Source organism: Nannospalax galili, unplaced genomic scaffold, assembly GCF_000622305.1.
Source record: "Nannospalax galili isolate Female #2095 unplaced genomic scaffold, S.galili_v1.0 scaffold77, whole genome shotgun sequence".
Lineage (NCBI taxonomy): Eukaryota > Metazoa > Chordata > Mammalia > Rodentia > Spalacidae > Nannospalax > Nannospalax galili.
This window is the reverse complement of record NW_008341457.1, coordinates 3,260,741-3,280,869: the sequence shown is the minus strand read 5'-3', so window position 1 is coordinate 3,280,869 and position 20,129 is coordinate 3,260,741. Positions and strand designations below refer to the sequence as shown.

At 55.0% G+C, this 20,129-nt stretch overlaps 2 protein-coding genes across 6 annotated transcripts in view; both read left to right on the top strand.

Moving 5' to 3' along the window:
• The first annotated feature begins 2,436 nt into the window (after nucleotides 1–2,436).
• On the top strand, nucleotides 2,437–4,404 carry Rps15 (ribosomal protein S15). 3 transcript variants are annotated; one of them, XM_008837160.3, is made up of 4 exons: nucleotides 2,437–2,560; nucleotides 2,874–2,959; nucleotides 3,962–4,196; nucleotides 4,267–4,404. In XM_008837160.3, the coding sequence occupies exons 1-4, from the start codon at nucleotides 2,558–2,560 to the stop codon at nucleotides 4,378–4,380; spliced, it is 438 nt and encodes a 145-aa protein (XP_008835382.1). In that variant the 5' UTR covers nucleotides 2,437–2,557; the 3' UTR covers nucleotides 4,381–4,404. The 3 variants fall into 3 exon arrangements, with proteins under 3 accessions (XP_008835382.1, XP_029421307.1, XP_029421306.1); XM_029565447.1 differs by having other exon boundaries at nucleotides 2,443–2,560; nucleotides 2,874–2,991; nucleotides 3,962–4,184; XM_029565446.1 differs by having other exon boundaries at nucleotides 2,443–2,560; nucleotides 2,874–2,991.
• A 1,944-nt stretch (nucleotides 4,405–6,348) lies between these two features.
• Nucleotides 6,349–20,129, top strand: part of Apc2 (APC regulator of WNT signaling pathway 2) — a 21,895-nt gene continuing 8,114 nt past the window's right edge. Inside the window, exons 1-14 of one of the 3 annotated variants that reach the window (XM_008837159.1) lie at nucleotides 6,349–6,444; nucleotides 11,832–11,990; nucleotides 12,073–12,163; nucleotides 12,250–12,430; nucleotides 13,767–13,875; nucleotides 13,986–14,102; nucleotides 14,223–14,300; nucleotides 14,454–14,549; nucleotides 15,500–15,887; nucleotides 16,259–16,354; nucleotides 16,550–16,689; nucleotides 17,110–17,187; nucleotides 17,392–17,508; nucleotides 18,475–18,689. In XM_008837159.1, the coding sequence (XP_008835381.1) occupies nucleotides 6,391–6,444; nucleotides 11,832–11,990; nucleotides 12,073–12,163; nucleotides 12,250–12,430; nucleotides 13,767–13,875; nucleotides 13,986–14,102; nucleotides 14,223–14,300; nucleotides 14,454–14,549; nucleotides 15,500–15,887; nucleotides 16,259–16,354; nucleotides 16,550–16,689; nucleotides 17,110–17,187; nucleotides 17,392–17,508; nucleotides 18,475–18,689 (1,919 nt within the window). In that variant the 5' untranslated portion in view covers nucleotides 6,349–6,390. Of the gene's footprint in view, nucleotides 6,445–8,944; nucleotides 9,088–11,831; nucleotides 11,991–12,072; nucleotides 12,164–12,249; nucleotides 12,431–13,766; nucleotides 13,876–13,985; nucleotides 14,103–14,222; nucleotides 14,301–14,453; nucleotides 14,550–15,499; nucleotides 15,888–16,258; nucleotides 16,355–16,549; nucleotides 16,690–17,109; nucleotides 17,188–17,391; nucleotides 17,509–18,474; nucleotides 18,690–20,129 lie in introns of those variants that run through there. The other 2 variants (XM_017799117.1, XM_008837158.1) reach the window with 2 other exon arrangements.

The following is a 20,129-nucleotide window of genomic DNA, read 5'->3' as shown; positions in this document are numbered from 1 at the left end:
GAAGGGGAGTGGGATGTGCCAGAGTCTTAAGAAATAGGCCCAGCCCGTAAAGCCTCAAGTTTGGCCTTGAAGTGACATCCACAGGTCCTACACAGTACTGCAGGGAACATGGCTTGCGGCCAGTGTTCCTGGAATCCAAGTGTCGCCACCATGACCAGGGCTTAGAAATATCATACTAGTAGGCTTGGGGCCTCTGACATGGCTCAGCAGGTAAGAATACTTGCCTTGCCAGCCCGGTGACCTAAGTTTGAAATCATAACCCTTGTAAAAGTGGAAGGAGATAACAGACTGCACAGAGTTACCCTCTGCTCCAACAGGCACCTGGGGTGTACACACAATAAAAAATTTAGAGTGAGGTCCTCAGCGGTTAAGAGCACTGGCTGCTCTTGGAGAGGACCTAGGTCTAGTTCCCAGCTCTCACATGGCAGCTGACAATCACCTGTAACTCCAGTTTCAGGGGGATCTGACACCCTCTTATGACCCTTGTGGAACAGACGTGGTATACTTGCATACATGCAGGCTCAACACTCAACACATGTAAAGTAAACCTTTAAAAAATGTGGCTGTGACAACCGGTGTGGTGGCCCACATCTAATCCAAGCATTCAGGAGGCAGAGGCAGGTAGATCTCGAGACTGAGGCCAGCCTGGTCTACATAGTTCCAGGTGGGTCAGGGCTACAGGGAAACCCGTCCAAAAAATAACAAATTTGTGGCTCATTTAGCAGAGCACACACCTGATGAGTTCAGGGTCATGTTTGGCTACATAGTGAGTTTGAAGCCAACCAGTGCTAAATGAGATCCTGTCAAACATGCAGGGTGTAGTGATACACCCCTTAATCCCAGCGCTTGGGAGGCAGAGGCAGGAGTATCTCTGTGAGTTCAAGGCCAGTCTGGTCTACATAGTGAGTTCCAGAACAGCTGGGGCTACAGGGAGACCCTGCTTCAAAAAAAACAAAAAAACAAAACCCCAAAGCACCCTGGACATGAGCACTAGTCATGCTTGAGTTGAGGGAGACTGCTGGCAGCCACGGCTCCAGAAACATGGTGAGTGTGGGGAGGCTCCCCTCTGCTTGTAGTGAGCCAGGGAGGTAGATGCCTACCACTCAGTGCAAATGGCTCAGCAGTGCCCCCCCACCCAGGAGCCCTCACATACAGTAGACAACCTGTGAAGACCAGGAATAGGCTACCTCACTTTACTGGCCTAGTCCCAGGATTTGGTAAGGTCTATCAGTTATACCCAAGGGTTCATGCCAGCCTGCTCAGGCTACCATCTCTGCCTTCCCATTATGGAATTACAGGTGGGCTGCCATACCTACCTGGCATTTACATGGGTTTCTGGGAGTCTGAGCTCTGGTCCTCATACCTGCTTGGCAATCGCTTGAGCCACTGAGACATCTGTCCGGTTTGTTTGAAGACAGTAGCCCCAGCTCACCTGGAACTCAACAACCCTCCTGCTTCAGCCTCCCAGAACATGAATAACATTTTATTTGAGACAGGGTCTCGTAGTCTAGGTTACCCTTGAACTCATGGCAAAGATGACCCTGAACACCTAATCTGCCTCCCCCCCCATGCTGGGATGACAGGTTTGACACCACTGTTGGTTTACGTGGTGCTGGGAATGAACCCAGTGCCTCAGTGTATGTGCAACAAGCCAAGATGCCCTCCACTTTTTGAGACAAGGTCTCACTATGTAGCCCAGGCTGGTCTTGAATTCACAGAGGTCCACCAGCTTCTTCGTCCCGAGTGCAGTTCAGTTAGTACTTTTATTTAGTTTTATGTCTGTTTCAGGGAAGCCAGGACTCTGCCCCTTCCCTGTGCTCTGCTCTGACATTTATGGTACCTTTGTTTCCCCTGGTGGGCTTGGAACCTCAAGACACAACTACTTTAATATAGATGCTCAGTAAATGCAGTCAAAGTGGGTATCTGAGGCAGCCACACACTTGGGGTCATCCCCACTCTGAGGAGGCTGAGACAGGACGATGGAGAGCTTGAGGCTCACATGGACTACATAGTGAGATCTTGTTTGCAAAACAAAGTGTCTCCTTGCTGGGCATAGTGGCAGGCAGATCTCTGGATTTGAAGCCAGCCCCGTCTATGTAGCCAGTTGCAGACTAGCCCACTTGAAAACCCATCTCAAAAATAAGCCAGGCTTGGCGGCGCAGGCCTTTAGTCCCAGCGCTTGGGAGGCAGAAGCAGGTGGATCTCTGTGAGTTCTAGGCCACCAGCCTGGTCTACATGGCGAATCCAGGCCAGCTGGGGCTACAGGGAGACCCTGCCTAATAAGACACCCCCCCACCCCCACCCCCAAAAAAGTCTGGCGGAGATGGGGATTGTTGTGAGTTCGAGGCCAGCCTGGACTCAGTGCAAACCTGTGGAGAAACAAAAGAACGGCCTCAGGGCCCACGCCCCTGCGCTGCGCCTTCCACACCACTGGGGGCGCGAGACGTGCTCTGGGGGCGGGAGCGTATGTGTGGCCGGCGAGGGAGTGGTTTCCGGGCGCAGTTCTGGATAACTGCGCAGGCGCCAGCTACGCGTTCTTTCCCCCGCAGCCGGCAAGATGGTGAGTAGCGCATGTGAGCGCCTCAGACGCGGGCTATCCGCCGCCATCTGCTCGACGGGTGGCGTGCTGGGAGTCGGGCTGACTGATTTGGGACCGTGCGATAAGCTCGCGTCCTCGGGGGGTGCGGGGCGGACGTGGAGATCAGGTGGACGGACGGGGCCGCGCAGGGCTCTGAGCCCCTGGGCCCTCTTAGCTCGGAGCGCACCGGCCTCTACCGACCGGGCTGTAGCTGACCGAACCCCGGCGCTTGGGTTCCGGGGGACCCGAGGAAGCATCGCGGGCCACCGCTGACCCCTGTCCCGCGCTTACGCAGGCGGAAGTGGAGCAGAAGAAGAAGCGGACCTTCCGAAAGTTCACCTACCGCGGCGTGGACCTGGACCAGCTGCTGGACATGTCCTAGTAAGAGACCCCGGGCTCCCTCCTCAGGCATGGTTGGTTTCTGATGGTTTTGCACATTTTAATGCCGCCCCAGGGACCCAGCACTGAACCACACACCCATTTTCACTTTTTTTGAGAAAGGGTCTCAGAGAGTCCAAGCTGGCCTCAACTCCTGATCCTCCTGCCCCAGCCTCCTTAGTACTGGGACAGAGCCTATAAGTCTTCTAACAGTTAAGCTACGAGTACTCTGCCAACTGAGCTACAAGCATTTTACCAACTTACTTCAGTTTTGCCTTGTATTTGGACTCAGTGTGGTTATGCAGCCAAAGCTGGCCTCTGCCTTAGAATCCTGGTAACTGAGATAACAGGAGTGGTTGAGAATAGTTGGCTGGTGGTGGGTGAATCCGAGCCTAGGGTTGGGGGGTTGAAATACAGAAAGGCGGTCTTTCGATAAGCTGATGTCATTTCCTGTGGGTTTCAGGAGGCTTCTGAGGGGCCTTGGAATCTAGGGGTGACCCCAGGTCTGTGTTTCCTGTTCCGAGGGCTGTACAGGGGGCTTTGCCTTAGTGAATTAGTGTTTTTTCTTCTTGTTTTTGTTTTTTTTTTTCCCTTAATGTGTGTGAGTGTTTGGCCTGCGTCTATGTAAGTGCACCCATGTCATGCAAAACCAACGGAGGCCAGAAGAGGGGCGTTCCGGATGTTAGATACCGCGTGGGTGCTGGAACCCACTCCAGGTCCTCTGCAAGAACTGCAAGCTCAACTAATCGCTGAGCCATCTCCTAGTGGATTTTTTTCGGGGGGGGGGGCGGGCGGGCACGGTTTCCCTGTAGCCCGGGCTGGCCTCAATCTCACAGACACCCATCTGCTCTCTCCTGAGTGCTGGGCTTAAAGGCCTGTGCTATAAAGCCGAGGTCTTTGAGCTACTTGGCCTCGATGGTTCCGGAATTTTCCGTGCTAGTACACAGCAGGGTTACAGCCTTATGTCCTTGGGCATCCATGTAGCCATGACCCCTGTCCCTGCAGCGAGCAGCTCATGCAGCTGTACAGTGCTCGCCAGCGGCGCCGCCTCAACCGCGGCCTGCGGAGGAAGCAGCACTCGCTGCTCAAGCGCCTGCGCAAGGCCAAGAAGGAGGCTCCGCCCATGGAGAAGCCCGAGGTGGTAAAGACACACCTCCGAGACATGATCATCTTGCCGGAGATGGTGGGCAGTATGGTGGGCGTGTACAACGGCAAGACTTTCAACCAGGTGGAGATCAAGGTGTGTGCAGCCTCTTGGGGTGGGCAGGTCCGAGCAACCCAGCTTCCATGCTGACTCTCTCTCCCTGCAGCCTGAGATGATCGGCCACTACCTGGGGGAGTTCTCCATCACCTACAAGCCTGTGAAGCATGGCCGGCCTGGCATCGGTGCCACCCACTCCTCCCGCTTCATCCCCCTCAAGTAACCAATAAAGCCTGTCCAGTCTCCACTGCCATGTCCTTAATGGGGTCGGGGATGAGGCCAAGCCGGGCCATGTGTCCTCCTCCTTCCCTGTTCTAGACCACTGCTTACCTGGGAGTGGGCAGGACAGGTCACAGGTGTCTTGGTGGGGTTGGTTCAGGCCGTGAGCACGGGGAGGCTCCAATTGGTCATCTTCAGTCTTGGCTGTGAGAGCCTCTCCTCTAGATGTACTGTCCTGGTTCTCTGGTCTTGGGTGTGCTGGGGGAGGCCGGGAGATGGTGGTCTTCATGTCTGGGAGGCCAGGCTGGAGTACAGTCTGGGGTGGGCCGGCAAGAACAGGCTGCCCCACCCTCACCTGGAGATCCCTCAGGATTGGAGACTGCCATCAAGAGATGTACAATGCTGAACAGGCAGCCTGATACCCTGTCAGTCTTTACAGGAAAGAGGGGTTTGCTACCTGCTGGGAGAATGCTCACTTTTTTGACACTGTCTAAACCCAGGCCCAGGCAAGCCTTCAACTTGAGGTCCTTTGCAGCCACCTGAGTGCTGGGATGACAGGTGTGCTATGTCACACATCCAGTGGAAACGAAGTTCTCAAGCCAGTGCTGACTGGCATAGTCAATGCCTTGGTGGATGGATAGAACTGCCCTGCTTGATTCTCCTAGTTTTTTTTTCCCATGGAACTTTATTGTGTGTCTGTGTGCAATGCCCACAGGGGCCAGAAGAGGGACTCTGATCCCCTGGAACTGAACCCAGGTCCTCATGACTGCTGGGCCATCTTTCCAGCCCCCTTGAGTATTGTGTTCCATGCCGGAAACTAGCCAGATACCCCTTGGACGGATGGGTGGGTGTAGCCCTGGGTCTCTCTCTGCTCACTCCACTTCCTGCTACCCTTCCTTCAGGTGGGGTCCCAACTCCTGAGAGGGCAGTTCCCCACTGCATCAGAGACTCCCTGGGATTCTGGTTCCAATCCATCTTCCCAAGCATGGCACTGCTCTCTCCCCTACCATATGCGGTCCTCTATACATCTTCTGTTGATTCTGCAGAGTCCCCTTCTAGTGTCTGTTCTCAGCCTTATGCACACTAAACTGGCCATCCTGATTCACCCAGTCAACCTTGGGTTCTGGACTGGGGTGCTGCTCAGTCCTAGGTCCCATCCCTCTACCTCAAACTTGACAATCCTGATTCTCATTGCACCACCGCCCAACTTGGATTGGATCCTCTACCTGGTAGCTCAAGGCCAGGGATCTGGATGGGTTTGCTCTGTAGGTGTTAAAGACATGGTGAGGCAGGCTTTTCTTTTTTTGGTCTTTTTTGAAACGGTCTCCCTGTAGTGCCAACTGGCCTGGAACTTGCTATGTAGACCAGGCTGGCCTTGAACTCACAGAGATCCTCCTGCCTCTGCCTCCCAAGTGTTGGGATTACAGATATGTGGCACCATGCCCTGCAAGGCACACTTTTCATCCAAGGATGCTGGAGGCAGATCTCTTGTGAGTTCTAGGCCAGCCAGGGCTGCATAGTGAAATCTTGTGTTCAAAACCAAAAATGGTCTGGTGGTCCTCCTCCAAGCCTTGCATCAGACTCAGGCTGCCATCCAGCAATCCTTTGTTGAGTGAATCATAAACCTTGGGTACAGCGCTGATGCATGGGCAGCGTGGTGTCTGTCCACATGCAGGTTCAAGAGGCAGTTGCCACAGGGTGGAGTCCACCTCTAGTTCTCGGTCCCCAATTCTCCATGGACCCCCTCCCCTGTCTCAGTGTGATCTCCCCAGACCACCATCAACCCTGGAGATCCCAGTCCCATCAGCCGCTTTTTGTCACCCACATGGTAATATGGAAACTCCAGTTTCAGGGCATTGAAGTCCATCTCTCAGGGTCTCACAGCCCAGGCTCCCAACCGGGTGACACCACCACCACACCCCCGCCCCTGCCTACGCGCAGGCGCAGAATGCGCGGCCTCCCGCCCCCATCCCTGCGGCTGAGGGCGGGGCGCCGATCTCCAGGCCACAGCTCCATGGGGCTCTGGGGTCTGCTGAGCCTCCTGCACTCCGCCCTCTTCGGGGACCAGGTAAGGTGCAGCGTGGGGACCCTGATCGAGGACCTGGGTCCTGGGTGCACAGCTACCGTGGGGTCCTGACCGTGGAAAACTCGGTCCTGGACACCCGGTGGAGATGTGTGTACTGGAGTCCATGGGTCGGGCGGGGGTCTTGCGTAGTTGCCCTGGAGATGGTTGCCAGGGAAACTTGAGGATGTGCTCGAGGCTGGCCTCCACCACTTGCTCTGAGGAGACCCCTCTGTGCTGCGCAGGCGCAAGGCTTCCTTGCAAGCGCATCCCTGGGCCTGGGACTATCACCTCCACATTCTCCATTCCTTGTCCCTTCCATTCCCCATGCCCCCTCCATATTCCCTCCTCATTCCTCCGTCATCCGTCTCCCCAGGTTCCTCCCCCATTCTCCATCCCCTCTTGGAGATGCAGGTTGGGAGACCAGGGTCTGCACCTCAAATGCTCCACTCAGCACAGGATGCTGGGGGAGGGGGTGGGACGACGACCACACCCTGCGCCTCTCCAGACCGGTTTCCAAGCCCACTTCGGAGCCCCCTTTCCTGACAGTCCATCCCACCCGCCCACACACATCTCAGGTCTTTGAGCCCCACAGTATTACAGTTTGCCCACTTAAGGGGAAATTGAGGTTGGGGTTCAACTAAGGAGCCCAAGGTCACACACCTGGGGCTCTAGCTAACCTTGTGCTCAGAGGACACGACCCCCAGGGGTCCAGGGCTGCCGGTTCAGGGCTGCCTGCTCCCCTCCTGGGAAACTGAGGCTCACCATCCCGGTTTAGTGGCTGCCCCGCCCCAGAGACATCCTTTCCCCGTAGTAATATGCATGGCGTCATAGAGCTTCAACCCCAACTCCACACACTGGAGTCCACTGAGGGGCTTGGAACAATGCCAGGACACTGACAGCCGGAATGTTCTAAGGGTTTGGGATGAAGGGCATCTTACCTAGGGAGGCCTAAAGCACTCAGCCTTTCAGTGGGGGCCCATTCCTGAATTGAAACAGCATACTTCCTGGCCCAAGCCTCAGTTTCCCCATGTCTGAAGGATTGGAGTGACTAGTGCCACCTCCAGCCCTTGCCTGAGAAAGTCCTGTAAAACTGTCCATCACAGAAAAGGGCTGTCTACCCAAGCTCCCCACTGAACTAAGCAGCAAGGCCAGAGGTTGGAGCCAAGGTCACACAAGGAGGTAGAGGCAGAGGCCAAGGCCTGGGCTGCACACCCCTACTCCAAACCTTGCTCAGCTGAGCTGAGCCTCTAGAACACCCTGCAATCCTCCACCCCACAGAATCTTGCATTCCCAGCCTTGGCTGAACCCCACAATCTATGGAACACTCCAAGACTGCCCCAGACATCTACTTTACCCCCAAGCAAGCTTTGCTCTCTCCATAGTCCTAGATTTGCCCCTCCTGGCCCATAAGTTGACTCTTGAACCATGTCACACCACACCCCATATATTGTTTTAAATTAGTCCTTTTGAGTCAGGGTCTCTGTATCCCCAACTGACCTAGAACTCACTATGTAGACCTGGCTGGGTTCAGACTCACAGATCCGCCTGCCCCAGTCTCCTGAATGTCTGATCCCCTACACCTGGTTCCTTATCCACTTTGTAGAGTAGCCTTCCCCAAGTCCCCAAAGGACCCCATTTCTGCCCATTTCCTCTTTCCATTCATTCAGCCAGCTGGAAGCTTCTAGACTTCAGCTAGCCCAGGGGGAGGTACTCAGGCAGGAAACTTCGTGGTCCCCCGGTGTCACAGCCTCAAAACTCAGGGGATAAGGGGACTCCCTTACTTGGCTTGGTATCCAGAGGGGCAGGAACCCTATGGTTTTTCAGGGTCTCCAGGCTAGGAAAAATGGGAGAGTGGCTGGCAAAGCCACCTTGTGCAGCAGCGGTGACAGCCTTATGTCCTGTGAGCCTGGAATATCAGAGGGCTCTGCAGGTTAAGTGCTCAGAGGGACCCTTCTAGGGCATGTTGGGGTTCAGGAAGACAGACTTGGAGAGAAAGGAAACAGAGACATGGAGGGGGGACCTCACATGAGATAGCAGGCCCAGGTCCTGATGCTGTGCCATGGAGACAGGGAAGATCTCCCTAGAGTGCCTGCCCACTCCCTGTGACCCTCCAAGTTCCAGGCCAGTCAGGACCCCAGGGAACCCCAGCTCTGCTTGTCCCCAGCCTCACAGACCCTAACACCTCCACTCGGTGGGATGCATCCCCGCCCCCCAAGATTTTGGTCTTATAGCCATCAATTTGATGTTTTACATGGAGTCCTGGTCCTCGGGGAGCCCCCTTTTTCCTAGGGAGGGGGCTCGCCCAATCCAGCATCTGCCTACCCTCCCACTAGTCCCTGAGACCCAGCAGAAGCCCAAAGCCCCGCTGCCAGTGGTCCCCGCCCCGGGCTGCTATTGGCTGTTGCCATGGCACCAGCCCGTCTTCGCGTGCCGTCATTGGCCCGCGAGCCTGCATCCCTCATCCTCCCCCTACTGGCTCGCGGTGGTCTCGCCCAGCGCTGGGAGCGGCTGCACGGCCTGGGCCAGGCCTGGATGGGGCTTTGTCCGTCCTGTCTGTACTGCTGAGACCCCGCCCCCAGGTCTGGGTTTCAGGCCGAGCTGAGCGGCGGAGGAAGGCCCGAGGCCTCCCAGCTCACCCAGATGCAAGTAAGCGGGTGCATCTTTACCCTGGGGGGTGAGAACAGGAGTGCGACCTGCCTCGCCCTGTCAGCATAGACTCAAACCCAGAATAGGATCTGGAGGGGAAACCGAGTCTGGGTGAAGTGGGCATCTGAGTCGCTTTGGCCAGTGCTGTGCGCACACACCCAGGGATACCAACAGCTGCATCAGCTGGGAAATAATAGACATGAAGGATGGGAGGGAGTCAAAGAACAGGATGCTGTGTATCCCTGGGCGTTGTTGTGTGTCTCCCCCTCCCATCTCTGAAAAAGGGGTTGTGAGGACAAGAATTCAGAGATGAGCCCCTTTGGGCCTCTCTCTCTACATCTGTGCCTCCTTCCCCTGGATTGCATATCCACCTGTCATTTGTCAGGACAGGGGTAGACAGGAGGGCTTCCTGAAGGGTCAAAGAACAGGATGCTGTGTATCCCTGGGCGTTGTTGTGTGTCTCCCCCTCCCATCTCTGAAAAAGGGGTTGTGAGGACAAGAATTCAGAGATGAGCCCCTTTGGGCCTCTCTCTCTACATCTGTGCCTCCTTCCCCTGGATTGCATATCCACCTGTCATTTGTCAGGACAGGGGTAGACAGGAGGGCTTCCTGAAGGAAGAGGCCGTGTGTGTGTGTGTGTGTGTGTGTGTGTGTGTGTGTGTGTGTGAGGGATCAGGTGTGGGGGCTGTGTTGACACTTTTAGCATGGGACACAGAAATGAACAGATTGTAGGGTCAATTCCTAGGAATATAACTGCTCAACTAAAGAGAGAGAGAGAGAGAGAGAGAGAGAGAGAGAGAGAGAGAGAGAGCCTAAGGACAATACATTTCCTAGAGAATTTGGCGGGGGTTGTCAGGGTTTATCGGCACTGGTGATCCATAAGAGGTATTTGAGCCCTCAATTTGTAAGTCTTATAGCTTCTTCTTGGGGGAGGCAGAAAGAGGCTGGGAGGAGGAACCGGGGGTATCAGAGACTCAGGAAGTGGTGGGGGGATATAGCTGGACCCAGTTTTTGAGGGGCTGGTAGCTGTTTGGAGACAGGGTAACAAGCTGTATTGGGAGGGAATTTATCCCCCTCATGTCTGTATGGGTGGGCAGATAGGGGTGCATGTGACTGGCCACTTCAGCCTGAAGCCTGGACTGGCTAGAGCAGATATGCCCTGGGACACCCCGACTTTGGCTTGGGCGGGATTAGTGTTGAGGTATGTGGTCCCCCACTTCTTTTCTGTGTACCTCTACCCTGAGACCGCCCATGGCCAACATCTCATCATCCTCTGAGGGAGCTGGGTTCCCTGCACTCTACAGTGCTCTCTATAGATGAGCTAATGTTGAACTCCCATGTGTAGCTGAGGCTGACCTTGAATTCCTGATCCTCTTGCCTCTACTTCCTGAGGGGTGGGATGACAGGCATGTGCCACCACACCATATCTGACTGTTTGGCTTTGAGCTGTGCCAGGGACAGAATCTGAATTCAGATCATGCCTGCCTTCCCCCCTCCCCCACCTCAGTTTCTCTCTTCTGGGAACATCTGAGACTTAGGACTGTGGTGGTGAGAAGGCATGGCTAGGAACACAGTAGGTCCTCTGGACCAGTTGAGATGACAGGAGGCTGAGCCCCTCAAATGTCCTCCTGCCCCCCTTTGCCCTGGGTGACATCAGGGTGGGCAAGGCACTTGCAGCAAAGGAGAGAATGTGGAAGCATGTGTGCAGGTGGGGGAGGGGGCAAAGGAGCAGGTGTTCCCCGACCCCAGGGGGGCATAGTTAATTTGGGATGGAGTCTCAGACTGGCAAGGGAAGAGGGCTCCCAGGGAGGAGGAGGTGGTAGAGGAAGAGATGAGTCGCTATTGGTGGGCCTCAGACAAAGGCAGAGGGAGGGGGCTCCAGCTGATGGAAAGGAACAAAGACAGAAGGGGAATCTTGGGGGGTTTGGGATGGCTGTGGTAGAAGGACCAAGTTGAGGGGGGAGGCACCAGCCAGACGGAGGGAGGAGGCTGGACCCGAGACCGGAGACAGCTAGAGCACAAAGAACCAGGTTGTGACAAAGGACACAGGAAGGGGGTACCTATGACAGAGGCGACTGGACATGAACAGAGCTGCCGGGGACCCAGCTATGGATGGAGGGGTGAGGGGCTGCAGGGGTTCCTGGTGGTTCAGGACTCAGACCCCTGGTGAGAGCCTGGTAAGCATGGGTCTACCTTGTGGCACTTCCTTCCCACCTGCCCATCTCCTGCCTTAGCTCCCTTCACAGTGTTCAGGGCCAGCCAATGACCTGTCCTTCCGAGTCTTTCTGTCTGCCAGCTTGTTGTGTCCTGGTGGGAATCCGTTCCCATCTGTCTGCCTGTTGGTCAAATTTTCTGGTGTCAGCCTGTAAGCCTGGTCATGTCTGGTTGGCCTGTCCACCTGACCTGGTGACTTAGACTGTCAGGGTGACAGATCTCTGTTCCTCTGCCTGGCTGTCAGCTCAGGTGTCCCTGCCTGTCTGTCCATCCATCAGCCAGCCATCAAAAGACCCTGAGCTTCCACCTCCAGTCTGCCTGTCTGTCTGTCTGTCTGTCTGTCTGACCATCTGTCTTCCAGATTTACCAGGCCCAGCTTGGAGTGGTTCACTCCTGCCTGCCACTCTGGCCCCAGGGTTGCACCCCCAGAATGGGTGGGAGGGCTGAACTCAGGTGCAAGGCTGTCTAGAGGGGTACCAGTGCCCCCCCTCTCATGGCCATCAACTCAACCTCATGCTCTCTCGGCCCAGGCACTGCAGGAGTTGAAGATGGCCACCTCTGTTACATCCTATGAGCAGCTGGTACGGCAGGTGGAGGCATTGAAGGCGGAGAATAGTTACTTGAGGCAGGAGTTACAGGATAACTCCAGCCACCTGTTCAAGCTGGAGACTGAAACCTCAGGCATGAAGGTAGAGATCTTAGGGGGTACTGAGGGGGTTCCCCAGGGTAGCTGTGATGCTCAGCACCTCTTTTCCTTGCTGTTTTCCACAGGAAGTACTGAAACACCTGCAGGGCAAGTTAGAGCAGGAGGCCCGAGTGTTGGTGTCCTCTGGACAGACAGAAGTGTTGGAGCAGCTGAAGGGTGAGTAACCATGTGGGGGCTGAGTGGGGAAGTGGGGGGCAGTGGGTCACCTACCCTACCTTTACCAATGACTTCCCTCCTACCAGCTCTCCAGACTGACATCAGCAGTCTATACAACCTCAAGTTCCAGCCACCCACCCTGCACCAGGAGCCCTCTGCCCAGATCCCAGAGGGGAGCCCTGTGCACAGCTCTGGGCCACTGAAGGACAGCTTTGGGGAGCTGAGCCGGGCCACCATCCGTCTACTTGAAGAACTGGACCAGGAAAGGTGTGGGGGCTTGGGAAGGGACCCGCCCCCAGGGCCCAACCCCCTCCAACTGGCTCACTTGGTCTGTGGCCCACCCCCACAGGCCACACCCATCGCAGCCCCACTCTTGTTTCTGGCTGGCTGACACCAGCTGGACCACAGTGGACATTTCTGGCTCCTAGGAGATGTCCCTGGGCAGGGGAGGAGGTGCCCCAGACTCACAGGAGTCTCTGGGGACAGAGCCACATCCAAAGTTAGGACTCAGAATCAAGATTAGCACCAGAGGGCCTCAAGGCTGGCTTTGTTAGTGAACAGAACCCTCAAAAAAAAAAAAAAAAAAAAAACACAAATCTGGGCCCATGGCCAGTGGAGGGGGGCAGGGCCTGAGACCCAGCTCATCTTGTCTGGGTTGTGTGAGGCCAGTCAGATGGGCTGACTGAAGAATTAATTTTTTTTTTTTTTAAACAGGGTCCCCTGTAGCCCCAGCTAGCCTGGAACTAGCTATGTAGCCCAGGCTGGCCTCTAACCTACAGAGGTTTCGCCTGCCTCTGCCTCCGGAGTGCTGGGATTAAAGGTGTGTGGCACTATGCCTGCGCATTCTTTCAATGGATTCCAGAATTTCTATATATATATTTTTTTTTTTGGTCTTTTTGAGACAGGTCTCCCTGTAGCCCCAGCTGGCCTGGAACTTGCTATGTAGACCAGGCTGGCCTCAAACTCACAGAGATCTGCCTGCCTCTGCCTCCCAAGTGCTGGTTAAAGTTGTGGGCCACTATGCCCAGCTACTTTTTATTGTTTTAAAGAAAGTCTCACTATGTAGCCCAGACTGGTCTCAAATCTATGATCCTTTTTCCTCAGCCTCCTCAGTGTTGGGATGACAGGTACCCAACCCCATACCTTGAGACAGGGTCTCCCTGTACCCCGGTTGACCTGGAACTTACTATGTAGCACAGGCTGGCCTTTATTTCACAGGGATCTGTCTGCCTTTGCCTTCCAGGTGCTGGGATTAAAGTCCTGTCGCCACCATGCTCTGCAAGATTTTTATTTCTTAACATTTATGACAACTCCAAGGAGTTGACAGGCACCTTTTACTGTGTGTGCCTCTGGGGATTGAACTCAGGTTATCAGGCTTGGCAGCAAGCCCTTTTACCTGCTGAGCCATCTTGGCCAGCCACTTTTTTTTGAAAGAGGGTCTCGCTCTGTGGTCCCAGGGATCTTTGAACTCTCATGCCTTTGCATCCCAAGGGATTGCTTTTTACCTTCACCTACCAGCTCCCTCTAGTACCCAGGTCAGGGCTGGGAACAAGGGCGGGGTGCTTCGGGAACCCACCTCATGCAAATCCCCTTGCACCGCCAGATGCTTCCTGCTGAGTGAGATAGAGAAGGAAGAGAAGGAGAAGCTGTGGTACTACACACAGCTTCAGGGCCTGGCCAAGCGTCTGGACGAGCTGCCGCACGTGGAAACGGTAGGAGGGGGGCACTCGGGGGGAGGGGGTGAACGAGGGGACTGCCTGGGGGAGCAGGGGCTGCAGTGGAGTCCCCCACGCCCCTCACCGCAGCCCGTCCCTCCTCCCAGCAGTTCTCAATGCAGATGGATCTGATCCGGCAGCAGCTGGAGTTCGAGGCCCAGCACATCCGCTCCCTGATGGAGGAGCGCTTTGGCACCTCGGATGAGATGGTGCAGCGCGCGCAGGTCGGAGGGGCGGGGCGGGGGAGTGGGTGGGGCGTGGGGCGTGGGGCGGGACGGGGACAGAGCGGGGTTGGGGTCCTGCCCCCTCTCCCTGAGGGCCCCAGCCCTGGTCTCTCTCTACAGATCCGCGCTTCCCGCCTGGAGCAGATTGACAAGGAGCTATTGGAGGCTCAAGACAGGGTGCAGCAGACGGAACCCCAGGTATGGGACCAGGCAGAGCTGGAGCCCAGAGCTGGTGGCAACCCCCAACCCCGCAGCAAGGGGTCTGCAGCCCCATCACAGCCCCAGGGGGTCTATCCGCTGTGCTCTGTTGGGGTGCAGACTGAATCCCTAGGCCTCTTGCTCGCCCTACAGGCCCTACTGGCTGTGAAGCCCGTGGCAGTGGAGGAGGACCCGGAGGCCGAGGTTCCCACGCACCCCGAGGATGCCCCTCAACCTGGCAACAGCAAGGTGAGGGAGGGAGGACCCCCCAGGACAGTGCCATGGGGTAAGGGAGGCCCGGCACCCAGCCCGAGGGAGAGCCTTTTCCAAGCTCCCCTGCTGTGGAGAGCTGCCCCCCCCCCCCCGCGCCGCCTACGTTGTGGGGCTCCTGGGGGCGGGTGTCTTTGTTCCTTTCAGACAGCCTCACTATGTAGCAGAGGCTGACCTCAAACTCGCAGCAATCCTCCTGCCTCAGGTTTCTGAGTGCTGGAATTATGGGCCACATCTTTTTATTTTTATTTCTATTAAGACCTGTCTCACTATGTAGCTCTGGATGGCCTGGAACTCACTATGTAGACCAGACTGACCTCAAACTCAGACATCAACCTACTTCTGCCTCCCGCGTGCTGGACTTAAAACCACGTGCCACCATGTGGCTAGTTTTAAAAAAATTATACTTTGGGGCTGGAGAGATGGCTCAGCGGTTAAGAACACTGGCTGTTCTTGCAGAAGACCCAAGTTCAAATCCCAGTACCCACATGGCAGCTAACAACTGTCTGTTGGTAACTCCATTTCCAGAGGATCCGACAACCTCTTCTGTCCTCCGTGGGCATTGCACGACATGGGCGCACTTACCTATATGCAGGAAAACACACATACACATAAAATAAAAATAAAATATTTTTAAAATTTTAAAAAATTAAAAATTACACTTTGTTTCACTGTGTGTAGTGGGGAGGGCACATGTGTCACTGCATGCCTGTGGAGGTCAGAGAGCAGTCTTTGGGAATCAATTCTCTCCTTCCACCTTGTGGGTCTGGGTAATGGAGCTGAGGTTGTCAGGCATGGCTGCAAGCTCCTTTACTGCCTTAGCCATCTTGCCAGCCCAACAGCCACCTTCTTTAAGGGGAGTTGGCAGATGTAGATAGTGGGGCAAAGTTCACACCCTGATCTGCCTTCATCTGGTGTCCCCTCTGCAGGTTGAGGTCGTGTTCTGGTTACTGTCCATGTTGGCTACGAGGGACCAGGAGGACACTGCACGAACGCTACTGGCCATGTCCAGTTCACCAGAGAGCTGTGTGGCCATGCGGCGTTCAGGCTGCCTGCCACTGCTGCTACAGATCCTGCATAGCACAGAGGCAGGGTCTGGAGGCCGCACAGGGACCCCGGGGGCACCAGGTGCCAAGGACGCTCGCATGCGCGCCAATGCAGCTCTGCACAACATCGTCTTCTCACAGCCAGATCAGGGCCTGGCACGCAAGGAGATGCGGGTGCTGCATGTGCTGGAGCAGATCCGTGCCTACTGTGAGACCTCCTGGGACTGGCTGCAGGCCCGAGACTCAGGAGAGGGAAGCAGTGCAGGAGGCAGTGAGTATGCAGGGCAAATGCAGAGCCTGCCCACAGCACCTCACTGGGGGATTCTGGGTTGTCACTCTACCCCTGAGCCATGACCCCAGCCCCTCACTGGGGGATTCTGGGCTGTCACTCTACTCTGAGCCACACCCCAAGCACCTCACTGGGGGATTCTGGACTGTCACTCTACCCCTGAGCCATGCCCCCCAGCCCCCCACTGGGGGATTCTGGGCCATCACTCTACCCCTGAGCCATGACCCCAGCCCCTCACTGGGGGATTCTAGGCAGGGGCTCTACCCCGAACCTGGGCTATGGGTATGAAGAACTCTGGGGTCCACTCTTGAATAGTCGACAGATGTGAACTATCTAATCTCCCCTGCCCACAGCCCCTGTCCCCATTGAGCCTCAGATCTGCCAGGCCACCTGTGCGGTGATGAAGCTGTCCTTTGATGATGAGTACCGTCGTGCCATGAACGAGCTAGGTGAGCATCCCTCTGGTGTCCCCTCCTGGATCATACAGGGCTGTTGACTGACCCTCCAGCTGTGATATAGAACCTGGGTAGATGGAGCACCGTGTCTGACTTGGGAAGGTGTGGTGGCATAAAGCAGAGTGGCCAGGGCTGGCCGCGCCCACACCTGCCATCCTCAGCTCTCCGCGTGACCTCCTCCTTCCCCAGGTGGGCTGCAGGCCATTGCGGAACTGCTGCAAGTGGATTACGAGATGCACAAGACCACACAGGACCCACTCAACCTTGCCCTGCGCCGCTATGCAGGCATGACCCTCACCAACCTCACTTTTGGAGACGTGGCCAATAAGGTTCTCGGGGCTGGCATGTGGATGGGTGGGGTTTAAGGACCATACTGAGCCTGCCTCTACCTCACCCCAGCCTGGATGTGATGCTGAGGGGTGGGGACAGTTGTACCTGATATAGAAACAGACAGACTGAGGCCCAGTTGAGGGTGGGGTGAAGTGGGAAGAGTCTTTACCTGGGTCCCCTCGACAGGCGGCTCCCACTATGTCCTACACAGAATTGTGGCTTAGGCCCTGGCAGAGGACAGGGGTCTCCACCTGTTTATGCTTCTTCATGTGACCGATACAGTCACCTCACAGGTGGTGACCAAGCTTAACCATTTAGGGTTGGTAATATATTCCATGGGGGTGGGGTACAGAGAAAGGTCAGAGGAGCCTCCCGTTCTAACTGCTGTGACCTCCACTATCCCATATCAACCACAACAGGCCACATTGTGCGCCCGCCGAGGCTGTATGGAGGCCATTGTAGCCCAGCTGGCCTCTGATAGCGAGGAACTCCACCAGGTAACCAGGAAGGGGTGGAGGTAGCCTTGGCTTGCCCCCCTTCCTCAGGGTTGGGATAGTTTGTCTCCACAAACTGACTTCCATGGTGCCCCCCACTCCCTGCCCAGGCTCTGTTATCAGCCCCTTTCCAGGGTCAATGTGGGGGGAGGTGCCACAGTGAGAGAAGACTCTGGGTCTACTATGACCGCCTGCTCCTCCTGTCAGGTCGTGTCCAGCATCCTCCGCAATCTGTCATGGAGAGCTGACATCAACAGCAAGAAAGTACTGAGGGAGGTGGGCAGCATGACTGCCCTCATGGAGTGTGTCTTGCGGGCTACCAAGGTGAGTTCTGGGCCAGTGGGCAATGCATGGAGTCAGTGGGAGTTGCCATAGTTGGTCAGCATCAGCCATAGCCATAGAGCTGGGAGACACTAGGGCAGATGAACTCCCTGTCTCTGGGGAAGTCAAAGTAAGTGAATGCGCAAGTGGCCCAGCCTCAACTGTTCCCAGCATGCAGTTCTGCGGCCTTGAGACAGCACAATTTGTGTGTGTTTGGGCCCTGTGCCCAATCAAAACCCCCAACCCCAACCACCACAGTACTGAGGATGAAAACGGGGTTCACATGGTAGACAGGCTATTACTGAGCTGAACCCCCAGCCCCTCACTGGGGGATTCTAGGCTGTCATCTACCTCTGGGCCACTCCCCCAGCCCCTCATTGGGGGATTCTTGGCTGTCACTCTATCCCTGAACAATTCCCCTACCACCTCACTGGGAGATTCGAGGCTGCCTGCCACTCTACCCCTGACCCACACCCCCAGCCCGTCACTTGTGGATTCTAGGCAGGGACTCTATTCACTTAGAGCATTCTTTTTCCCTCCTCCTCCTCCTCCTCCTCATCTCCCTCCTCCTCCTCATCTCCCTCCTCTTCTTCCTCCTCCTCCTCCTCCTCCTCCTCCTCCTCATCATCATCATCATCATCTGGAGACCGGGTTTCCCTGTAACACCAGCTGACCTGGAACTCACTATGTAGACCAGGCTGGCCTTGAATTCACAGAGCTCTACCTCTTGAGTGCTGCTGGCATTAAAGGTGTAAGCCACCACACCCAGCTTTCACATATTACTTTGAGACACGGTCTCCCTCTGTAGCCCAGGCTATCCTACAACTTGCAATACTCCTGCCTCAGCCCCCTGAGTGTTAGGATGGCAGGCCTGGGCCAGCTGATTGGGCTGCTATTTTTGTGGAAAAGCTCTGTGGCCATCCTCTGTGACTATATCCCCTCACTCTGGCCATCCCCCTCCCAACCCAGGAGTCCACCCTGAAGAGCGTGCTCAGTGCATTGTGGAACCTGTCTGCACACAGCACAGAGAATAAGGCGGCCATCTGCCAGGTGGATGGTGCTCTGGGCTTCCTGGTGAGCACGCTCACCTACCGCTGCCAAGGGAACTCCCTGGCTGTCATTGAGAGTGGAGGTGGTATCCTGCGCAACGTGTCCAGCCTCATCGCCACCAGGGAAGACTACAGGTCAGCTCCAGCATCGATCTCCTGGTGGTGCACAGGGCCTGGGGAGCAGCACTGCTCAGTCTGGGGCTGGGAATGCTGGTCCTGCTCCACAGCTTTTGTCCTGGGAATAGGTGCCCTTTTTGTGCCCAGGGACTATTCTTTTGTGTGTGTGTGTATGTGTGTGTTTCTTTTTTTAAGGCAGGGTCTTCCTGTAGCCCCAGCTGGCCTGGAATTCCCTATGTAGATCAGACTGGTCTCAGTCTCATAGAGATCTGCCTGCCTCTGCCTCTTCCTCCTAAATGCTGGGATCAAAGGTGTGTACCACCATGCTTGGCCAAGGACTAATTCTTGTACTAAGTATAAGTCAAAAATTGCCTGGGAGATATTTATCTTAAACAGTTTATTAAATTAAAATATCTTTGGGATTGGAGGGATGCTCAGCAGTTAAGATCACTGCTTCTTGCAGAGGAGCCTGGTTCAGTTCCTAGCACCCACATCTAGGCTAACATCCCTCTGTAACTCTAGTTCCAGGAGATCCAATGCCCTCTTCTGGCCTCTAAAGGCATTGCACAACATGGGTGCATTTACAGATACAGGCACACATACACAAAAATAAAATCTTAAATTAGGTGTGTTGGTGCACGCCTTTAATCCCAGCCCTTGAGAGGCAGAGGCAAGCAAATCTCTGTGAATTCAAGGCCATCCTGGTCTACATAGTGAGTTCCAGGCCAGCTGGGGTTATAAGGAGACCCTGTCTCAAAAAGACCAAATAAAGAAATAAATACATGAATAAATAAAAAATAAAATCTTAGCCAGGTGTGGTGGCGCACGCCTGTAGTCCCAGCACTTGGGAGGCAGAGGCAGGTGGATCTACATAGTGAGTTCCAGGTCAGCTGGGGCTACAGGGAGACCCTACTTCAAAAAGACAGAATAAATAAATAAATAAATAAATAAATAAATAAATAAATAAATAGAAAGTAAATATCTTTAAAGCCAGGTGTGGTGGTGTACACCTTTAATCCCAGCACTAGAGGGTCAGAAGCAGGCAGATTTCTGTGAGATCAGGCAACCTGGTCTACATAAGGACTTCTATGTCAGCCTGGGTTTTAGTTAGGTTAGTTTAGGTTAGCTTGGGTTTCCCAAGGGCCTTCCTTAAACACCCTACCAAAACTACCAAAACCAAAGAGAACTGTAGTGTGGCACCACTGATTGGTGGGATAGGCCTATATTATATTTTGTTTTCTAAAATTTAAACCTCAGGCTGTGGACATGCTTTTGTTGTTGTTTTTGTTTGTTTCTTTTGATTTAAGACAGGGTTTCCCTATAGCCCCAGCTAACCTGGAATTCATTATGTAGAGCAGGCTGGCCTCGAGATCCTCATACTTTGGCCTTCCAAGTTCTGGGGTTAAAGGCATGTGCCACCTTGCCCAGCTGTTTTTAATTTTTAATTAATTAATTAAT

What these genes read in the sequence shown, in the direction of transcription:
- Rps15 (XM_029565446.1), top strand. Translation starts at nt 2,467, where the DNA reads ATGTGTGGCCGGCGAGGGAGTGGTTTCCGGGCGCAGTTCTGGATAACT. An exon ending in GGGCTCCCTCCTCAGGCATG is followed by an intron (nt 2,992 to 3,961) that starts GTTGGTTTCTGA and finishes CTGTCCCTGCAG; the next exon opens with CGAGCAGCTCATGCAGCTGT. An exon ending in TCAACCAGGTGGAGATCAAG is followed by an intron (nt 4,197 to 4,266) that starts GTGTGTGCAGCC and finishes CTCTCCCTGCAG; the next exon opens with CCTGAGATGATCGGCCACTA.